The sequence below is a fragment of the Lonchura striata genome, chromosome Z (genome assembly GCF_050655825.1).
Source record: "Lonchura striata isolate lonStrDom1 chromosome Z, ASM5065582v1, whole genome shotgun sequence".
Classification (NCBI taxonomy): Eukaryota; Metazoa; Chordata; class Aves; order Passeriformes; family Estrildidae; genus Lonchura; species Lonchura striata.
In genome coordinates this window covers 84,818,856-84,840,303 of record NC_140740.1, presented here as the reverse complement: position 1 = coordinate 84,840,303, position 21,448 = coordinate 84,818,856, and the positions used below count along the sequence as shown (strand labels likewise).

The 21,448-nt window shown below is 42.5% G+C and overlaps 1 protein-coding gene across 1 annotated transcript in view; it reads left to right on the top strand.

The window, feature by feature from the left end:
* Positions 1 to 1,320: 1,320 nt before the first annotated feature.
* The window catches only part of SHB (SH2 domain containing adaptor protein B), a 63,045-nt gene continuing 42,917 nt past the window's right edge, over positions 1,321 to 21,448 (top strand). The window contains exons 1-2 of the mRNA XM_021535520.3: positions 1,321 to 2,127; positions 14,184 to 14,301. Of these exons, the coding sequence (XP_021391195.1) occupies positions 1,543 to 2,127; positions 14,184 to 14,301 (703 nt within the window). The 5' untranslated portion in view covers positions 1,321 to 1,542. The remainder of the gene's footprint in view (positions 2,128 to 14,183; positions 14,302 to 21,448) is intronic.

Here is a 21,448-nt window from a genome sequence, read left to right as displayed (position 1 = left end):
CCGGCACCGGCAATGACACCGCACTGACAATGACACCGGCACTGACAATGACACCGACACCGGCAATGACACCGCACTGACAATGACACCGACACCGGCAATGACACCGGCAGTGACAATGACACCGGCAATGACAATGACACCGGCACCGACAATGACACCGGCACCGACAATGACACCGACACCGGCAATGACACCGCACTGACAATGACACCGGCACTGACAATGACACCGGCACCGGCAATGACACCGACACCGGCAATGACACCGCACTGACAATGACACCGGCACTGACAATGACACCGGCAACGACAATGACACCGGCACCGGCAATGACACCGACACCGGCAATGACACCGCACTGACAATGACACCGGCACTGACAATGACACCGGCACTGACAATGACACCGACACCGGCAATGACACCGGCACCGGCAATGACACCGACACCGGCAATGACACCGGCAATGACAATGACACCGGCAACGGCAATGACACCGGCACTGACAATGACACCGACACCGGCAATGACACCGGCACTGACAATGACACCGGCACCGGCAATGACACCGGCACCGGCAATGACACCGACACCGGCAATGACACCGCACTGACAATGACACCGGCAATGACAATGACACCGGCACTGACAATGACACCGACACCGGCAATGACACCGACACCGGCAATGACACCGACACCGGCAATGACACCGACACTGACAATGACACCGCACTGGCAATGACACCGGCACTGACAATGACACCGGCACCGACAATGACACCGACACCGACAATGACACCGCACTGACAATGACACCGGCACTGACAATGACACCGGCACCGGCAATGACACCGCACTGACAATGACACCGACACCGGCAATGACACCGACACTGACAATGACACCGGCACCGGCAATGACACCGGCACCGGCAATGACACCGCACTGACAATGACACCGCACTGACAATGACACCGGCACCGGCAATGACACCGACACCGGCAATGACACCGCACTGACAATGACACCGCACTGACAATGACACCGCATTGACAATGACACCGGCAACGACAATGACACCGGCACTGACAATGACACCGCACCGACAATGACACCGGCACCGGCGCCGCCCCGCGCAGGGCCGGCCCGCCCGCGCCGCCCCGCCGGCACCTGGCGCGGCCCCGCCCGGCCGCGGCGGTGGGCGGGCCCCGTGCAGATGCGTCCCCCGCCTCTCCGGTGCGTGCTGAGGTCAGGCTGGGCTGCGCTGCCAGCGCAGAGCAGCGGGGCTGAGGTCGCGGCAGACCCGGAGCTACGGCGAGCGCCTGGCTCGGGCCGGGAGCGGCTCCCTGCCGCCGGGAAGCCGCGGGGCTCGGCGGGGCCCTTCCAGCCGGCGGCAGCGGGAGAGCGGGCAGAGCGCGGAGCGGGGCGCCCGGCCCGCCCCGCCGACCCGCTGCTCCATGCGGGCGGCGAGCGGGGCTGGGGCGCGGGGCGCCGGCGGCAGCGCGCAGCGGTGCTGAGGCCGCGACCGGGAGAGACGATGGCCAAATGGCTGAACAAGTACTTCAGCCTGGGCAATAGCAAGACCAAGAGCCCTCCGCAGCCTCCGCGGCCCGACTACCGGGAGAAGCGCAACGGTGCCGGCAGCGCGCCCCGCCCCGAGGGGCCGCCGCACCTCCACCTCCACCACCACACCTCGCCCGGCTTTTCTCGCCGCCGCCTGCGCGACGACACCAGCGACCTGCTCCGCGCCTACCGCGCCCAGAAGGACCGCGACTTCGAAGACCCCTACAGCGGGCCCGGCTCGTCCCTGCGCAAGCTGCGCGCCATGTGCCGCCCGGACTACTCGGCGCCTGAGGACCTGGGCGAGGCAGCCCTCAAGGCTTCCTCCTCCTCCTCCTCTTCGTCGTGCTGCGCCACGCCTCCCGCCGCCGGCTCCCCGCACCTCTTCCGCAGCCACAGCGAGCGCCGCCCGGCGACGCCGCCCGACGTGAAGTACATCTCCCCCAAGCACCGGCTGATCAAGGTGGAGAGCGGCGCTGGAGGCAGCGACGGCGCGGGCAAGAAGCTCAGCAAGGGCTCCAAGCAGCCGACGGCTGCTGCCCCCGCTGCCGTGAAAGATAAAGTAAGTGCTGCGTGCTCCTGTCCCCGCCCCTGTAGGCTAGGTGGTAGGGCTGGGGCTGTGTCAGCCCCTGGCAGGAGTTTTGGCGAGGGGGCCAGCTGCTGTACATCTGGAGTTGCTGCTGTTCTCAGCCATCCGTCATTGGGTGGCCTGGCCCTTTTTAATACTTCGGGTCATGCAGGGCATGTACAGGGGTAGCACGTGAAGTGATGGTGCCCTGTCCTTTTGGCTTTCAAGCTCACCTTCCTTCTGATGGGGCAGGGTCACAGGTGTGTGCAGCCTTGCTTTGAGGCACAGTCCACTGCCAGCCTCATGATGGGTACCAAGGCTCTTGGTGTGCCCCAGCAGAACAGGATATGAGTCGAAATGAGGGGAATGCTTGGGGAGCAATAGAGGCCCTTGAAAAGCCTTGTGCTTGTGACCCCAAGCTGCGGCCTTAGCCCTACTGCATGTGGGATGGGGCAGTCATATATTAAAAATATGCTGTTTTTACAGAGACAGTTTGTCATTTGTTTATTTATAAACTTTTTGCCTCCTAGTTCAGTGTTAAAGGTGAGGTGGTTCAAAGTCCTGTGTTACAATGGCATGGCAACTTCCATGATAGCTGTGTTTCTGACTGGCATATAGCTGAAGCAAATTCCATAGACACTTGCCCAGTTGCAAACATTATCCTGTCTTTTACTGGTCATTCTCTTCAAATTTTGACAAAGCATTCTAGACACAACACTGGAAAGTACTGGATTTGGGAACTCAAGTTAGAGAGGGAATAGCATTAATTGTTTTTTAAGCACAGCACATCCTCCTGCCTGTGTTGGTCTTATGAGTATAGTACAGTTTTTCTCATGTATTGGAAATAAGTGTTTCTCTATTTTGTTAATTGGCATTTTAAACTCCAGGATAATAGTCACATCACAGGAATTCCAGGTATGTTCTGAATGTTATCAGTCTAAATGATCTGTGTGTACATGTTAAGTATGTAACATGATTGCACTACTACACTTCCATGGCAACTTGATAAATTATATCTGTCCAGGTGGAATTCCAAAGAAATCTACTTGTGATGGTGATGACATATGGTGAAAAATCTAGGATTTAGTCTATTGTCTTAATAGGTGTTCCTGGCTGGAAGCAACTTCTTTTGTTGAAAGTGACTGATAAAAAGTTAGCATCTCACTATGTTTTACACTGTGTGCTATAATCTATTCAGTCTTCTTTAAAGTTCCTACATTGATACTAGGTATCCTCTTTTAGGGAACTCCTTCCAGCAAAAACAAGTGCTTGGGGCAAAATGTATCTCTCTCCTCTTTTAAAATCACTGTTAAATTTTAGACCCTACTGAAGCAATTTTCATGAGAAAATTCGTATTTGTTGCTAGGTAACCTGCAGCTTTGTAATGGTCATAAATCTGTGTGCTGCTCCCAAACTCTTGTTGCAGGTTCTAAAACTTGTGGGCAAAAATTCTCAACCATATTTGGGTTTTTTTCTGAATTATTGTAAGAGAGAACTATATGTGACAAGCAGGAAATCTGAATTTATCTAAGAAATAAAATCATCCCTGTGCCTCAAAAAGCCAACTGTGCCTGCCTGTAACAGCGTTTGTATACAACATAGCTTGCCTTTTGTTCAATTGTGTTATTTTATCCCAGCAATGGATGTGAAATCTCTTTTATTTCACAGCCCTGAAAGGTAGAGTTTGACTGGTGAACTTGGTAAGCAGAGATCATAGTGGGCTGGCAGGAAACTGCATCTCTTCTACACCTGTGATTCACTGAGGAAGAAAAATCAGGAATTTAGTTAACCAAGTGTCTGTAGTTCAGTAGCGAACAAAGCAATTGAATAAGAAAGATATAATAAGGAGATGAAACAGTCAAGATGGAATGAAACCCCCCAAAGCGAGAGGTCTGCTTTTCAGAAGAATTCATAGACATGTTAAAAACATTGTAAAAACTGGTTTTGGGTTTTTTTTTTAATGCTTTGTGTAACATAGCATAAGCTAGTAAACATTTTAGGAATGAAAATAACTAATTGCTCTATAGTTCTGTCTTCATAGAAGTATGTTAATGTTTCATATCCAAAAATGCCTGTTAAATATTTGTGTTTCATTCCAGCATTGCTGTTTCAGTGTTTTGGTTTTTTTTTTTTTTTCTGATTTCATTTACAAGGATAGAGTGCTGTTTTCCTTTATGTGTTGATGGAGAAGTGAAAAGTAGGGGTTTCAAAATTGTTTCGGTGAACAATTTTATATCTTCCGTGGTTTGTCATCAGTAAAGAACTGGCTGAAAAGCTTAGTTTTGTGTCATACTTGAAAGAGTTACTGGAATGAGAAGGAGATTCAGGGAGGTGCTTGTTTGGTGTGGTTACTTATAAAGGGCAAATGGCAAAGTATGGATAGTAGCAGATTGGCTAGATGAAATTCCCAGAGGAAAAGAAAAACTAAACTAATTGATTCAGGGAATAAAGGAGATGGAGATTTAAGGAGGTGGCAGACATGATTATATTATGCAAGATTTTAGACAAAGGCTGGTAAAATAACCACAGAGATGTAATGTATCTGGGATTTAGGAAGTTTTGATGTGTAGCAGTGGAAATACAAATTAATGCTGAAGAAGACAAACCCAAATTGCCATGCATCTTTTAGTAGTGAGGTGACTAACCTCTATAACAGATGCCCAGTGAGAGTCATCATTTCCAGATGTCTTTGAATTCAAATTGTTGGGTGGATTTTTAAATTATTTAGGTGTCATACAATTAGGTGGGTTTGGGAACTTTAACTGTGATGTTTACCTTCAGACAAGGGAGAGTAGGGTGTTTTAGAATTAATGGCTGAAGCAGTTCAGGTCCTCCAGTATGGTGGATAAATAAATTATTGGCTTCCATCTTTAGTGCTGGCTTGTGAGAGCTTAACTTACTTGCTTGCCACACAGAAGCTAAGGAGTGTGGGCAAGTTGAAACAACATGTGGTTGTATTCTGGATCAATCTGGCATCTCCTGTATTTGTGTAAGAATAAATGCAAGACCTGGTTTAAGACCAGCTCATTAGGCAAACCACTTGTGAATGGAGATGAAAAGAAATAAGCTGAAATCTTCCTGAGTAATTGTCCTCTATCTGGATTTACACACACATGATGTGGGGAAATCCATGAATTGATAACTGAGGGGGAAGTCTCTGTGTGAAAGGATACTTCAGATAGGTTTTCACCTATTACGTATTTGAACCTAACCATTTCTCTGCCAGGTTTTTCAGCTGGATAACCTGGGATACTTCCCAAAAACAAGCTGCATTATACTTCATCATGGGAAGTTCTTAAGATTTAAAAGCTGAGTTCATAGCATATTCTCCTTTAAAAGACATTTATTTCATAATGAGCAGCATTTTGCACTATCTCTGTTCAGTGGAGACAGAACAATGTAACAGTTCTTTATACTGAATGCAGAAGACATTGCAAGATCCATTTCCACAGGTGTCAAAGAAATTTTTGACATTAATCTCTCTTCTCCATTAGATAGGTTTCTTCATAACAGGTCAGTTATGGTATCTGGTAGTGCCTCAGGATGGGGACTCTGAACAAATAAATCCCTAGGCAGTTATACACTTAGAATCCAAACTCCCTATCCCTCACATGACAGTCTGGACAAACAGCAGCATTGGGGTCTGGGTTCTTCATACTTCTGATTTTCTGTTTTTTTACCAACTGTTTGCTGTGTGTTTAGCTGGTTCTGCTGTTGGTGTTGTAATATGGTTGTTGCATATTAGCTGCGACCTATTATTTGCTTAAGTAATATTTAAAATGTTAGTTTTGTCCAGTTTAATTATTATTAATGTACATATTGTTGGCTCCAGGCTGTGCTATAATCTCTGTTCAATTAACAGAACATAACCTTACAGTTCCAATACAGTTCAACCTACAGCCTAACAATTCTAGCTACATTTGTCAAACAAAGCACTCAGCTACTTTCAAATAGTACAAAATTCTCAATGGCAAGACAGAATGTATCTGATGCAGTGGAGAATAACTTGATTCTGTACAGACAGAGTGGATCTAGTGCAAAGTCATGTGAATATTGTGTGGCAGCAGCAATCAAGCAGACAGCTGTCCAGCCAACCAGGCAACTGTTCAGGACAGCAGAGTTGCTGACTTGATGTCTTGATGTACAAAGCTCTGAAAACACTATCTGTGTGTAAGAAACAGGTGCCTTTCACTAGACTAGCAAAGTAATCTAGCTTTTTGAACTTCTGACATCTTTCGTGAAAGTGATTGGACTCTGTACAACATTATTAATATCTTTATATTATTAAAATACTGTTTTAGAGGTGAGCAGATGCTTGTCTTATTTCTGTATATGGAAGGTCTATATTTTATTTGATCTTTAAACTGAGAACAAGTCGTGCATTTAAGAGAATCTTGCAGCTGGTATTTCAAGGTGCACTGAGAAAACACTTGAAAGATGTCTAAGCAGTGTTTGGGTTATTTGTATCAGACAACATTATTTCTAGAGATCCTAAATTTCAATGGTACCTCAATGTCTTATTCCCATGTTTAATCCATTGGAGAAGAGTTTCACGATGCCTTTCCGTACAGTTGGTTCTACTCTGAAATAGTCTTCCTCTCTGCATGTGGTTTCCATTGTTATATGACTCTGTCTTTGAGTAAAATAAAAAAAAAAATACTCATGGCTGCTGGTTGTGCATGAATTGCTTAGGCAAAGCCATACATAAAGGCAGGAAGCTATATTTTTTCTGTGTATCTATGTTGTTATAGGGTAGCTGTAATGCAGCTTAGAAATACAATTTTTTTGCATATGTTAGTCTCATGATTAAGAATCTACAGCAGTCTTGTGAACAGGAGGATATTTAGAACCTGAGACTTTGGAGTCTTGGTAACTTCGGGGCTTTTTTTGGAATGATGCAGTGGGCTGTTCAGTTACAAGTACGCTTGGCATCTGCACTGTATGCACAGCTTGGAACACTCTCAGCTTTGGAAGCTATCCAAATTATCAGACTTTTGGGCACAAAGAGATCCAAGCAGCAAGAGGAAGGAGTATGAAGCAGCTAGAAGACCTGGAGATTTAAGGAGGGGGTGGTACACTTGTGGAAGAGTGTATCATGTGTATACCTTTGCAGTAAGCCTCTCAACACCATTGTAAGAAAGTTCCTCAGATACTGCCTTCAAAAAAGGAGGTGGACTTGCTGTTCTGCTACAGCACTGGGGTCACCAAAAATGCAGCTTTCTTACTACTGCATAATAGCACACATATTACCTGCAGACTTTTCTTCAAAATCGTCCAGATGAAGAAAGACATCTGTATTACACTATTTTACATATCCAGCTTTGGGTAAACTTGCACAGCAATTGTTAGCATTAGGACTGTTGTATATATGGAAGCAAAACCTTCTACAGGCTAAATAAGGTTATGCAGTTTACTATGATTCAAACGGTACTCTAACTCTAAATAAGAAATTAGGCACAGCAAGAACTGCATGGGAACTCATGTAAGTATTTTAGCCTGATTAATGAGGAGAAAGAATCTAGAAAGGAAAAATATGAAGCTGTGTTTCTCTTTTACAACATCAAGTTTGCATGTAATCTTTTAGCTTGCAATCTGATCTTGTTGCCAGTTTACCATTGTATTTGCTTGGATCACTGAAGAAATGTCTGTTTTTACAACATTCTATGCTCCCCAGGCTCACTGACAAGGACAGAGATAATTTCAGTCTTGCTACCCTGTGTCAGTGTGGGTGTATCCTTAACTAACAGTATGCTAGGCATGGTTTGAAAGTGGAGGAAGTGATATGAGACTGAGCAGTGGAAACAGCATAATGGTGGATTGTAGCAAGATATAGGAAAGGACTGTGGTGCAGATCTTCCTGGATTGTCGCTGTTTTTGTAAATGTTGCCATTAGACAGTCTATTTACAAGAAACAGACATAAAGTGTGGTTTTGGACTAGTTGTGCATTGTCCAGGAAGTGTGGAAAATTGTCTTACAAAATATAGTCTGATAATGACATTACATGGGATACAATTTTTATTTTTTTGAGTTTATTTTATAGAGAGAACAATATCTGTTAATTGTTCTGCCTGTCCTTCCTTCAATAACTTTTAGATCTTCTGAAAAATCCTTGAAGGTGTATTTTCAAATTTAAAATACTTAAGTGGATGGGTCAAGGAAGCACCTGTTTCCTTCTGAGGGGAAAGCAGGTGAAACTGCATTTTTAAATTTTGAGCAGGAAATGCTGCATTGCCTGCTGTGTGAGGAGTAGTCTGCATTGCCCTGTGTGAAGCAGTGTCACATAGGGGATAGCAGGGGACTTCAATTACTGCCTGGGAATACAGGAGAGAAATGGAGGGTCAAGAAGGCAAGAACTTATCAGCTTATCAGCAGTTCAGTTCTGTCCCTGTGAGTGTGTGGACTTGTAAAAACTGAAGAGCAATTCACCTTCACTGAGCACTAAAGCTTGTATGTGGGAGAATTGCTCTTGAAATTCTGTCATTAAATACTGTTGTTTGTTTTTTTGTTTTTTTTTTCCAGCATTTCACTATCAGTTCACAACTCTGAGAAATTTAGGCACCACATTTCCCAATTTGTGTTTCAATTACCTTTTAGATGAGAGGTGTCTGTCTCTGGAAGTCACCGCTATGAATGAGGCCTGTGATTCCTTCCAGGGGCAGAGCAAGTGCTGGTCTTTCTAATACTCAAATTTAGGACAAGTAGGAAAGGCTCTCTAGAATCATATCCTGAATTTCTGATTTTTCCTGTTATTTTCAGGAATCTGACCATGTACAGATCACTCTATTAGCATGTTTTCCAAGGCTGTGAGATTTATTTTGAATAAAAAGTAGTACTTAGGCTGCAGGGAGGATTATCTTACAGGTTCTTGAATTCAGTGCTTCATGGACTAAGTGGAAGTCTTTATTAATATGGAAAACACAGGCACAGCTTGCCCAGAGAAGTCATGGATGCCCTATCCCTGGCAGTGTACAACGCCAGGTTGGATGGGGCCACGAGCAGCCTGCTCTATCTAAAGGTGTCCCTGTCCAGAACACAGGGTTGGAATGAGAGGATCTTTAAGCTCCTGTCCAACCCAGGCCATTCTATGATAATACAGAGTGACTTCTGTAGCTAGGGACTGGTTTTTTGTGAATACAAATTCTCAGAGAGGATGAAGAATTTTCCTTACATCGTGTTAAATGTGCTAACTGTGATGTTCTTAGAGATACAGTCAGTTTTTAAGTGCCCTTGTGTTCTGTATTTTTGCTGATGGACACATGCTGTCATTTGTGATATTGGTGAACTTAATTGTAACTCACAGAAGTTGAGAGGAATATATGGTCTGCCTTTGTACAGTTATTTAAGTATGTGCCTGCCCGTGGCAAGGAAGTTGGAACTAGAGAATCTTTAAGGTATGTTCCAACACAAGCCTGTTATTTAATATCGATAATATAAAAATGTATATAAATACAAATAAATCTTTAAAATTAATATCCCCTAATAAATTCTCCAAAGGCCTGGTGGGTGGGCAGGAAAAGTATTTTAGGTTTTTTGCTTCATGTTGTTTATTATAATTCTTCTTGGATTCTTCTAGAACAGTGTGTTCTTAATCACAGTAGCCACTAAATTAGTGAAATAGCTAACAATTCTGTGATGATGTTGCTGTTTTAAACATAATTTGATCTTCTACATTTTCTTTAAATTCAAAAAAGACTACCTCTGTTTTTTTCAGCATGTGAAGTCTCATTTGTTCCCTTTTTTTTCATTGCCTTTAAAATGTTTGGTTTAGTCAGATAGCGATACCTGTGAAATTATGCACTTAGGTGTGTTCTTTGGTTTCTTCCTGTAGCTGCATATGCAAATCATGCTTTTGTATATGCAGATGCCCATTTAAGCCTGTGTTTAATATAATATATGATAATATTTGTCAGACTTTTTTAAAGACTGTAGAAGAACAAAGACTATGCATCAACAGTGAAACTTGCAGCTTAGTTAATATGTAATAGAGGGATAAACCAACCACAGTCTCAAGCTTGTATTTAATTTTCTGGGGAGTGGAGTGATTATTAGGTTTTTGATCTTGTATCTGCTGATTAACTTTTTAGCTAGAGTTATGGTTTTTGGTTTGTCATCTTGTCTGGTAACTGAGTCTTCTGACTTTTAAGTAGCAACCTGCAAGGAAGAGCCTCTACAAGTGTTGTCTAAATCCTTATTGGTTTCTTTTAATAACTGCACTTCTATTTATGTGTTAAAGTTATTTTGATTGATGTTACTGATGCCTCAAAATACTGCTGCTATGTGTACAAAAAGAAAATAGTATTATATGTGTATGGGATGCCATAGAACAGGCTTGAACAGAGCAGGAATCAGTAGCTGTAGGAGCTCATAGTCCACACTCAGAATGTAGATCTTGCGTTCTGTCAAGAGATAAGCCACAGGTCTTTGACAATAACCCTGACAAATGCAACTGATTTCAATAGCAATTTGGAATCTGGATGACTACCTTCTTGGGATTCCTGATAGCTGTGTTTTCATTTTGACAGACAGGATTTGTGACAAAGGTGGCTGGATTTGGCAGAGCAGGGAGCCAAATTAAATGTGTCCTGCTCCAAAGGTCACCCTCTGTGTATGAATGCTGTCTTTAGCTATGCTTAGAAAATTTCAACATGTTGCCATTCCTCTGATTGTGTCCAGGCATGTGTACTTGCCATGTGGCAAGTACAGCATTAGATCCTGGATAATCTGACTAGCTGAGACTTCTAGGAGGGATGCATTGGTAGACAATGGAGGCTGTCCATCATCTTCTGCTTTCTGTCCATTGTTTGTCAGTCAGTAACATGAAAGATCAGTTTGGAGACCAGTCAATTTACTACTGGATGACTTTTAGTCATTTGCCTTGGAAGTGTGTTCAGTCAAAGCTGGAAGGGACACTGCATGCAGGCCCTGACCTGGGGTCTCCTGTGCTTGCCTTGGCCTCTGAACTGTAGAAAACAAATGCCAGACTGAGACCAGTTTGCTGGGCAGTGGTTGAAAGGTTGTTGGAAGAAATATAAACAAGCAAAATGCCTCTTTCTGGAAAGCTAATGAGCTCTGCTGAACACAGGAGCACACACAGAAAGACCTGCCCCTACATGCCTGTGGGGAAGAGGTGACAGCATGGTGTTATCACAGTGGATCTTCCCTGTGTGGCATGGAGGTGATCAAGATCATGATCTGCAGAACCCCCACTGCGCATGCAAGGCATGTACCTGTGATATTTGTGTAACATTGACACGCTTTTTCTTTCTCAGGATAGCATGAAAGGGGTATGAGAACACTGTATTAATACCATCTGTCATGAAGGTAGTGTTTTGTTTAAATAGAAAATTCATGTACTCGGAACCTTCTATTTCATCAAAAATTTTTGTCTGTTCTTTGTCTAACCAAGCATAGAGGCTTGGAAGGTGAGCTCATTAAACTAAAAGTAGCTTATGTGGAGATGGCAGAAAGATTTGCAGAGTAGGAACTCTTTTTCTGGTTGAGATCTCTGAAAACAGGAAGAATAATCCTCTGAAATAGGGTTGTCAAAAGGAGTTCAGACATTTACAGTAAGTATATTATAACAGAACTAGCAATCATATTCATTTGAGGTTTACAAAATTTTTGTTTTTTTTGAAAGAAGTAGAAATGCTTGAGACTTCCTAGAAGTGGAGAATTTATAGCTGTTAGCAAGTATAGAATAAATCAAATTCTGGCACTGGCCAGCTCCTACATCTAGGCTGCAAATTACTGACTTTTAATACATATTGGAACAGTAACAGTCAGCTGGGGACTCCTGACAGCTCAGCATTGTAAATCCACTTGTAATAAGAAATACAGTTCCAGGAAAGGTGGAGCAGGCTGCTCTTTTTGCCTGACTGAGTGCTGAAAAGTGGGTTTGGGATTTGCTGTGGGACAGTGTTGTTTAGGCTGGAGGTTTTTGGTTCGCATTTTTTTGGGGGGGAGGAGGGTTTGTTTGACAGCATCTTTTACGTATAATTTTCCTCCTAGTGTACTTTGGACAAAGGGAGAAGAAGAAATGTCAAATAGCTATGCCAAGTCTACTTTTCTGTTTCATGTTCTAGTAGTTATGCAAAGGATTGTCGAGTACTATGTGTCAGTGTTTGTGAAGGAGAGGAGCACAGAGCACATGCGACCACCTAGCAGCTCTTGACAGGGTTGGAGCAGAAGACAACGTTTCATCTGCATCAATTTTGGAAATAAAACTGCCCTTGTGACTAGGAGAAATTACTGCTGGGTGATACACATTGTTGTCTTTGTCTCAAGTGTGTGCAGCTGCTGTCACTTGATTTGCTGCTTGGGCATATGCTGCCAGGCTGGGGGTGGGGACTGTTCCCCTTTGTGTTAACTGTTTTTTGAAATAATGAGGGAGTAATTTTGGACACCAAGTGAAAGAAAGAATTATGTTTTCCTCTCTTGATGATCCATGTCAGTCTGGTGATTTCTGGTCAAAAAAAAGCTTCCAGTCACTTTAGACTCTGAGCGGAGGAAAACACAAAAAACCCATAATTGAAACGTCAGTCTTGGTAGTAAAATGAGCAAAATAAGTAGTATAAAATTGCAGTGTGCCAGTGTTGCAGGGCCTGAGTAATGACGCTGAAGTGTGTTAGACATTTTGTTTCCTAATCTTAAAGGAGATCTCTGCCTTTCCTAATAGAGTGCTCATTTATTCCATGGCAGTTGTGCAGGTGTTTGATCTGTGAATACTTGCATGTCCTGTTTTTCTTCTCTGACTGGTGGGATATGCTGGCAGCAGGAGACAGAAGCAGATGCTGCCTCAGTCTCTTAGCTGGCAGTGTACTCCTGGTTCTTTGTTGAAAAGATTGAAACTGTTGGAATAGCACTGTGCTACAATAACTGTGTAAGTCTTACTAGTGCTTGTCTTAAAAATGTAAAGTAACTCAGTTGAAAAATCCCTCGTAAAATAAAGTAAGCAGTCAGGGCAAAAACCTTTAGGCTTGCCCTGCTTTAAGAGATAGGGTGATCTCTAGTGGTTCTTTCCCACCTGAATAATCTTATGATTTCATAGGGATTCTGGTGTTGAAGCCTGCCTCTGCCTGCTTTTTTTTGTTTCAAACTCTTTTGCCTGCTGTAGATTCTATCCCTGTGCTCTGCAATAATTCTCATATGAGGACTTCTGCCTTTGCCCCAGTCCGCTTGTCACATCCTAGAAACAAAGATTAGCTCTACCACTTCTGTTATAGGGAGGAATGATTCCTGTGACTTGAATTTACTGATAAAAAAACCTATAGATGGGACCTACAGCATACAATGATTTTGCAGTGGTCAGGAAAGCATAGTAATGTAAGGTCAAATGTGAGATTTTCTAACCTTCAGATTTTTTTAATCTCCTAGTGGAGGAAGAAAATGTGTTCTGACAGATAATTTCTTTTTCCTATATTTTGTCTCAGTTCACAAAATATAAATAACAATAATGTTCCTTTGAGAGAAAGAATGGCACAGGTCGGTTTCAGGGTTTCAGTTCAGCCAAGAAATTTGTTTTGTGTCTTGTTTTTTTCAGGTGGGACATATAACATGAAAAGGCTTCTTACTAATGCAGTGAAAAGAGTAGCCTTAGCATATTTGTTTTAAAAATTTCTGGCAATATTTTCAGTTGTAGCTCATAAACTTCAAAAGCAGAGGAGGTGCAAAGGAAAGAGTGCTTTTTTTCTTTAATATTAGCAGACTTCTCTGATAAGATTTGCACTGGATTGAGTTTGCTGACTGGTTGGCTCTTTCTAATTTATCCATCCCAATTATTCCATTGCTTGTGCTAGTCAGAAATCCTTTTGACATGGATTCTGCCTTTATGAGGTTTCTGGTATAAATAGGAGCACATTTCTATTTCATTACCATTTAGTAACTGATCTGTGGCAATTGTGTATTTCTCCTCTGAACCAAGACTGTACTTTGAAGATGGCATAGGATGCAGCCAAGTGAAGCTGCTTTTATTTGCTGATAGGATATCATTGCCTTCTGCTTTGCACATTTGACTGGAGACTTCAGTAACAGTTACCTTCTTGTCTTTCAGGTATTGATAGCTGATGACTACTCAGATCCGTTTGATGCCAAAAGTGAGTTGAACAGAATGGGAAAAGGGGAGAACACTGGCTATATGGAACCATATGAAGCCCAGAGAATAATGGCTGGTAAGAAACGACAGTTGCACATGTGAGCTCCAGTTGCATGGCAGTTCACATGTGTTTTATAGCTGCTATGAAACAGAAATGTCATTTGGCACGGGAAACAGTGTTTCTGAAGATGCTTAGTGGGCAGAAGCAAATGCCACATAAACACTGCATTTTCCTGCATGTGCCTTTATCCCTAAAAATACCACTCTGTACCTCACTTTTAAATATAGAATTTTTGTACTGTTGTGTGATAAGATGAAAAAATAAGAGTAATGGGAGTATGGCAATATGAAGGCTGTCATGTGTGTATGTGGTTGAGATGGCCAAAGCATGACATGGTGTTGTTCCACTTAAAAACAGTTGATCAACTTGCTTATGGAATTTTTTCCTCAATCAGATTTGGACTTCTTGGTGTCGGAGGAGGGCTGCAGAGCTACATCTTTCTGTAGCTTCCGTCTTTCCTTCCTTACTTCTCTGATGTTTTTTTACCAGTGGTCAAAATGAGACACTATAGGATGCCTGTGAGCCTTTAATTGCTGTTCTTGTTAGTGTCCTTCCTTTTCTGTCATGTAGGGAAATGTTAGTGTTGATATTGTTGTATGCCTTTGAACTATTTAAACTCCTTGTACCAGCATTATGCAACTCTATTTTTTGTGTATTTTGTTTATCAGGATCAATATCCTAGTTGTCGGCTGTACAGTCTATAAAATGTTCTGAGGTATTGGGCCGTATGTTTTTAATTTGTGACAATTTGACCAGTCAACACTTATCTTTGTGCAGATCAAATGTGCATTTCTTGGATGTACAGCAGGTCCTTTTTTTCTCATTTTGCGGTAAAAGTCACTCTTGTGCCCAGTTAAGTTGATTGTATGCTTTCCTTTTCTATTGGCAGCTCCTGTTTTGGGCCCTCAGGAAAGATTAATCAGTGGGGGAAGATGAGGCTGTTGGATGCAAAGATCCTTTTTTCATGCAAGTGTTCCTATTTTTCTTTTCTTAAAGCATTTCTGAAGAGAGACACAGGAAATGACATGGAAACAGTTCTTTGGAAGTTTTCAGTACCGTATAGAAGGGCTGGGAGCTGTTACTTCTCATTAATGTAAATCTATTAATTATAAGTCAAGGAATTTCTCGGAAAATCAAATTAGTCCAAATAATTTCTTGCTCTTTATACAGCAGTGATGAGCACTTATAATTTAAATTACTAAGTTTATAGTGCATTGGCTTATTTCTTCCTGCATTTAGGACTGGAGTTCGTTCTCTCTCCTTTTTCAGATTAGTCATAGCAAATTAGATATTTAGTGGATGATACTGGATGGTTCAGCTGCAGTAAGGGACAGTAGATTTATGAGCCATTGCAATTAGAAGATATCCTTTTGCCTAATTGGTGCTTGGTGCAACTGATAAGCTGTTATATCTGCTCCATGTCATTATAAAGGAAACATGAGGAGCTCTCCAAGATCTTAAAGGCACTTTTGAAAATAGGGTTTAATTGATTGTAATGATAGAGCAAGTGTTCTGCATATTCATGTGATGCAGCTAGTAGAAGGTAGATGATTGATATACCTGTGAAGATGTTGAGTGTTTTGAGATTTGGGTATTTAGTTTCCAGTCATCTTGTCCTAATGTAGGTAGAGAAGGTCTCACCATAAATGTCCATGGCGTCAGGTTATGTTGACTGTATTCAAGCATGTAGTTTTATGTGTGGGGATTTTATTATTACTCAGGTTTTGCCTTTGCACTTTACTTGATAAATGAAAATCCAAAGGCATCTTGTTGGAGAGTTTTTAAAGGTTCTGTTTATATTCACCAAGTGAGTTCTATTATGTTTCTACTGCTTCTGAAGAAGACCTTTTGTTTAAAGTTTGACTTGCCTCAAAATATTTACTCCTTTGTTATGTTTGTTAGTTTTGTTGTCTGATGAATAGAAAAACATCTGATGGCTATCTGTTTAGCCTGACTAATCTGATTAAATAATTCTGATTGCATTTAAAATGGCTTAATCCTAGAGAGCAGGAATTTGCATAGCCCAGCAGAATGCACTGTTGGAGAGATAGAAAATAAAACAGCTTTTTATCAGTTACTCGATGTTTACTGGCGCACCCTAACTCTTAAACTCTGGAGACCCAGTGTAAGGGTAGTTGAAATATGATCCTAAAACTTTTGTGCATGCTATGTGCTCCTTGAGTTAGTAGAGGATTAGGCAAAAGCAGGTGTCCATATGAAAAAAGACCCTGTGCTTTCAATATGAGAAAGTAAGCTTACCTCTGAATAGAAATGTGTGATGTCTGAAGTAACTAATATTTTTATTCAGAGCTTATCCTTTCTTCCTAAAAGTTCTGTGGTCTTGCAGTTGTCAGGCAGTTTGTTCTGAGCTGATGTTTAATTTAAAAGAATAGGCAGTCCCTGAGTTGATTAATTTCAATTAATTATTAAACAGTCTATCTGTTCCCATGCTGTCTGTGGTTAGAATTGAGTTCAGCCAGGCTTGAAGTTTCTTTTGCTGATAGTGCCTGCCAAAAATCCCCAGATTTGTGGTTGTGATGACTTGAAAAAAGAGCAGCCTTCATGTCAAGGTTTGGAAAGGCTTCTCAAAGAAAGACTAGACCTGAAGCTAAGGTAGACTATGTTGATAACGAATGCATGTTGATAAGAAGCTATCATCTTTTGTGGCTGAACACATCTGCTGTGGTATTGATATTTATAAGTGTCTGTCCTGTCTTCAGGAAATCCATGACAAAGGTTCAGAGAGAATCCCTGGCAATCCAGTTCCTGAAATGCTCTGTAGTGGGAATCTCAGCTTGGCTGGGTGTGCACCCAACGCCACCCAACAGATATTGCATCTTTGCCTTATCCACAACCTTTTTGGAGATTTGATGTCCCAGAGTAACTACATGAGCATAAAGTTCTCTGTGGTATATTATGTGAAGTATCCTGGACTGCGCATGGAATGAGATTGCTATCAAGCATGCCATGACAGCAATAGAGATAGCTACGATGCTGATTTCTAAGGATCCTGGGTAGCTGACCTTACTTCTCCCCTGGTGTCAGTCTGTAGCTACTGCGGTGGCATGTGTCCTGTCACAGAAACAAGCCTGTGCTGCTTTCCCTAGACTGTAACCAAGCATCACTGCTTGGATCAGATGTAGGATGTTCTTCATGCCTGAGAGAGAGCTCTGCAGAGAAGCAGTGGCTGGAGATGCTGCATTTGAACAGAAGTGAATGGCATAGACACTGTCAGGTCAGAGTGATAGTGATCATAACATCCAGGCCTCTCTGTCATCCATTTCTCTCAGGGAATGCTAGGGGAATGGAAGTTAAGTTCTCTTTGAATATTTGCTCCCATCAGCCTGCACTGAATGTCAGATCCTGGAGAAGGGTCTGTTTGTTTTCTGTGATAATCCCTTACCTGAGAGGAGAAAAGGTTTCCTTAGTTCATGGATATGACTATGGCAATGGCTGGGGAAAACGTGTGCATTTTTTTCCCTTCAAAATCCCCTAAAAGCCGGAAGGCCTTATTATATGTATAGCCTTACAGTCGTGCCTTTCCTCTTTCTCCTGACAGCTGTGCATGTTGACATAGCTCATCCAGGCATCTCTGCCTTTCAGAAAGAATTAACACCAGTCCTCAGATTCCATGAAACATTTGCAATCAAAGGCCAGATCAAGGCTGCCTATACCACAGCCTTCTGTGTGCTGCATCATAGAGTGCATCTAAAACTTGCCTTTGGAGAAGGATCCAGTTTTGGATCATTATTCAAATGGAGATATGCTGCTAGGCAATTTGTTGCACAAACAATTGTGTCATCTTAAGGTATAAGGAATACTGGCTACAGAGATTTATAAACTGCATCTGTTGTCTTACTTGGTGCTTGGATTTGAAGAGAGCATCTTGCTTCTAAAAGAAGATATTTTATGCCCTGAGTAACCTCTAAAGTTACCCTGATCAGAACAGCTTATGATCTCTTGAGTATGAAACCCTAGCATGATACATACTATAATATATAATTCAGCTTACTTAAACAACTGTAAAATTAAGGTAATTTTAAGTCTCAAAATAATTTGAAGCCACATCATGAAAAATGTCTGGGTAAGGGGTAGGGGTGTGTGGTGAGAGAGGAAGTAGAAGACATTATCGGGATATGATGCCTACCTTGAGAAAAGTGTGCTGGCAAAATCACTTCTGTTTTTTCCTGGATCAGGAATTGTATCTTCTGTTCTGTAGAACAGTCAGGGAAGGAAAAATAGGGAAGGTTAAGCCCTTGAGTTAGGACAATGATTTGAAAGGTAAGTTGAGCTTGTGGAGCATCAGTGTCTTGATTTCTTAGAGATCTGGGAATGCCTCAGGTCTGTGCCCTGACAGTATTGATGTACATCATGTTTTTCCTTCGCTTTTATAGATATGACCTAGGACTCTGCCAGAGACATCAGCTTCTTTATGAGGTTCTGGACTCTAGGTCGTGCATCTGCCTCAAGGATGTGGTAGCCAGGGAGTAAAAACTCTATTGTGTCTCAGAATTCTGAATACTTAAATGGGTAGCATTTCTGCCAACAGTTGCTTTCCCTGAGATGTAACATACCATGTGGTATTTCTCATGGAGCAAATGCTATGTTGTGCAGATTTAAGAAGGCTCTCATAGTACTATTGATAAAATATACACTGTACCTCTGTTCTGATCAGGGTTATTTGAGAGGGTCCTGAGGGTATAAAATATCTCCTTTTGGACAAAGTAGGTGTTACAGGAGGAAGGAATTCAACTTACTACTGATGCATTTTTCACAAGAGTCTAGTCACACAACTGTCCTGGGGACTGGGCATGTTAGATCTTGTGGGTGGGATGTGCCAACCTGTGAGATTAGGGAAAGTGCTCAGTGTGCATTTGGCAAGTCCCAAATCGACACAGAAGCATGTTGCCACTACTCCTTGAACACAGGAAAATCTAAATAAGTCACAAAAAGGCTTCTGGCCATAAATGAAAAGCTGAATTCAAGTTTCAAACTGAATAGATAAGCTTGTGTGAATGCTCTAGGGTTAAGTGAGTGATGTGGGAGAAGGATCTGTGTAATGGACCAGAATAGCTGGAATCTATTCCTAGGGATGTTCTGGAGCATTAGGATCATGGTACAGAGATACCTGTTTTCTTGCTTGTGTTGTTCAATGCTTTCATCAACCTGAGCAATTACACACTTACACTACTAGCAAAAGTGAGCATAAACTAAAGGAAGTGTGTGATGAGGAAAGGCAGGGTTTTCATCTAGAGGGGCTTTAATGAATGTGAGCATTTTGTCAACGGGAGGTCTTTTAAAATTAAACCAGGGGTTATTAGAGAGAATTCCAAGAGAAAAATCACAGCCTTGTTCATAGGTTTACAATATTAGCATCCTCTTATTTTCTTCTTTTTCTATGTATTTATCACCCTGTCTCCATATGCATTATCCTGGCTGTGCCACAGAACAGCAGTGAGGAAGTCTAACTCATACTTAGAGATTTTGTGCTTGGCCTTCTTTCTCTGGGGATGCAGAAAGTTGAGACTCCTCTGTTAGTGCAGACAGTGCTAGAAGAGTAAATGCCTTCTTGCACTTCACTGTTTCCTTCTAGGGACTGAGATAAGAGTCCATGGCTGCATCACAATGGAATCTAATGCATGACAGGCAGCCTAGCAAAAGCAGTGCACCTGCCTTAACTGGGAGCTTCCCATGGACATGCTGGGAGAAGTAGCTCGGTCTTCACGCAAGCTATCACAGAAATGCTGGGAGTATGGGGAAAACAGCATTCCCATGAACCTGGACCTACTTCAAAAGGTCTTGGGTGTCAGTTTCCCTGTAACTAGAAAGGCTGTTTTTTTGTTCAGACATGTAACTTCATCTGAATAGTCACTAGAGCACACTGGTGGTGAGTCAGATCTTGTAAAATTTCTTACCAGGTGGCCTCTGGCATGTTGCTTGTTGGCACCGGGTTTGCAACTGCAAATAATATAAGAAGAGCAGTGATCACTACTTTGATAATGGCTTTGATAAGGATGCCTAGATTAGCACGTACAGCATGGGAAGTTTAGGAAGAATATTTCTGGCCTATTGAAATCACTGAGCCTAGCAAGCTAACCAGATCTCTAAGCACTGTAGTGGCTCTGTGTAAGATTTTCTGTCTGTCTGCACTTGAGCATGGCAGACAGCTGTAACAAACACAGGAGAAGCAGTGTATTTGTCCACTAAGCTCCTTCTCTTGTTCCTAGATTTGTGTGTTTCAATTCTTATTCTGTTTGAGTGTCTAATAATAGGCTAGCCATGACTGGAAATGAGCCCCAAACGAGAATTGATCCATTGTCAATGCACTTCATGTCGTATTGTGAATTCCTCATTAGCACCATTATCATCCAGTTTCCAGATGACATGAATAGACCACTGTCTTGGTTTGACAAGACAGGAGTCTGTGAAAGAGGGCAAAGCCTCCTGTGCAATGGAGAACGGCAAACCTTCCTCCTTCTGAATTACGAGGATCTTTAAATTAAAAGGCTCTCAGGCAAAGATATGGGAGTGGGAGTAACAATTTTTTACTAGGAGAAAACTAGACAACAATTTAAAAAGGCAAATGCAATCGGTACAAACAAAACCAGTGAAAGAAAAAAAAAAGTCCAGAACCTGCGGGGTGCCAGTATCAGTTCTACTGGGACAATTTGCTTCCCTTGCAGTGGCTGGTGAATTGTAGCTGCAGTGGTGATCTCTAGAAGGGTATAGTTTCCCTCTGAAGATCTGGTGGCAGTGGGGCCGGTCTTCCTCTGCGCCGGGGTTGCCTCTGAGCTCCGCCGCCGTCGGCTCAACGCGCCGGCTGCTTCGCTGCGAGTGCCGCCGAAGAGAGAGCGAGAGAGAGCTGCTTCCCCAGGAATCTCGCGAAGAGAGAGAGAGAGCTGCTTTCCCCGGGAATCCCGCGCAGAGAGAGAGAGAGAGCTGCTTCTCTCGGAGTCCCGCGAAGAAGAGGGAGAGAGCTGCTTCCCCCCTCTGGGTGGGACCCCCTTCATTGAATCAGTCGAAGGTGTATACACAAACCATTGTCTCTGAGAGAGATAACAAAAAACTTGTCCAACCGGTTCGCCTTCGACAGATGGCAAATGGAATACAAGCTTATCTTACAACCCAGGACATTATCCACCCCTTATTCTATTTCCATCTG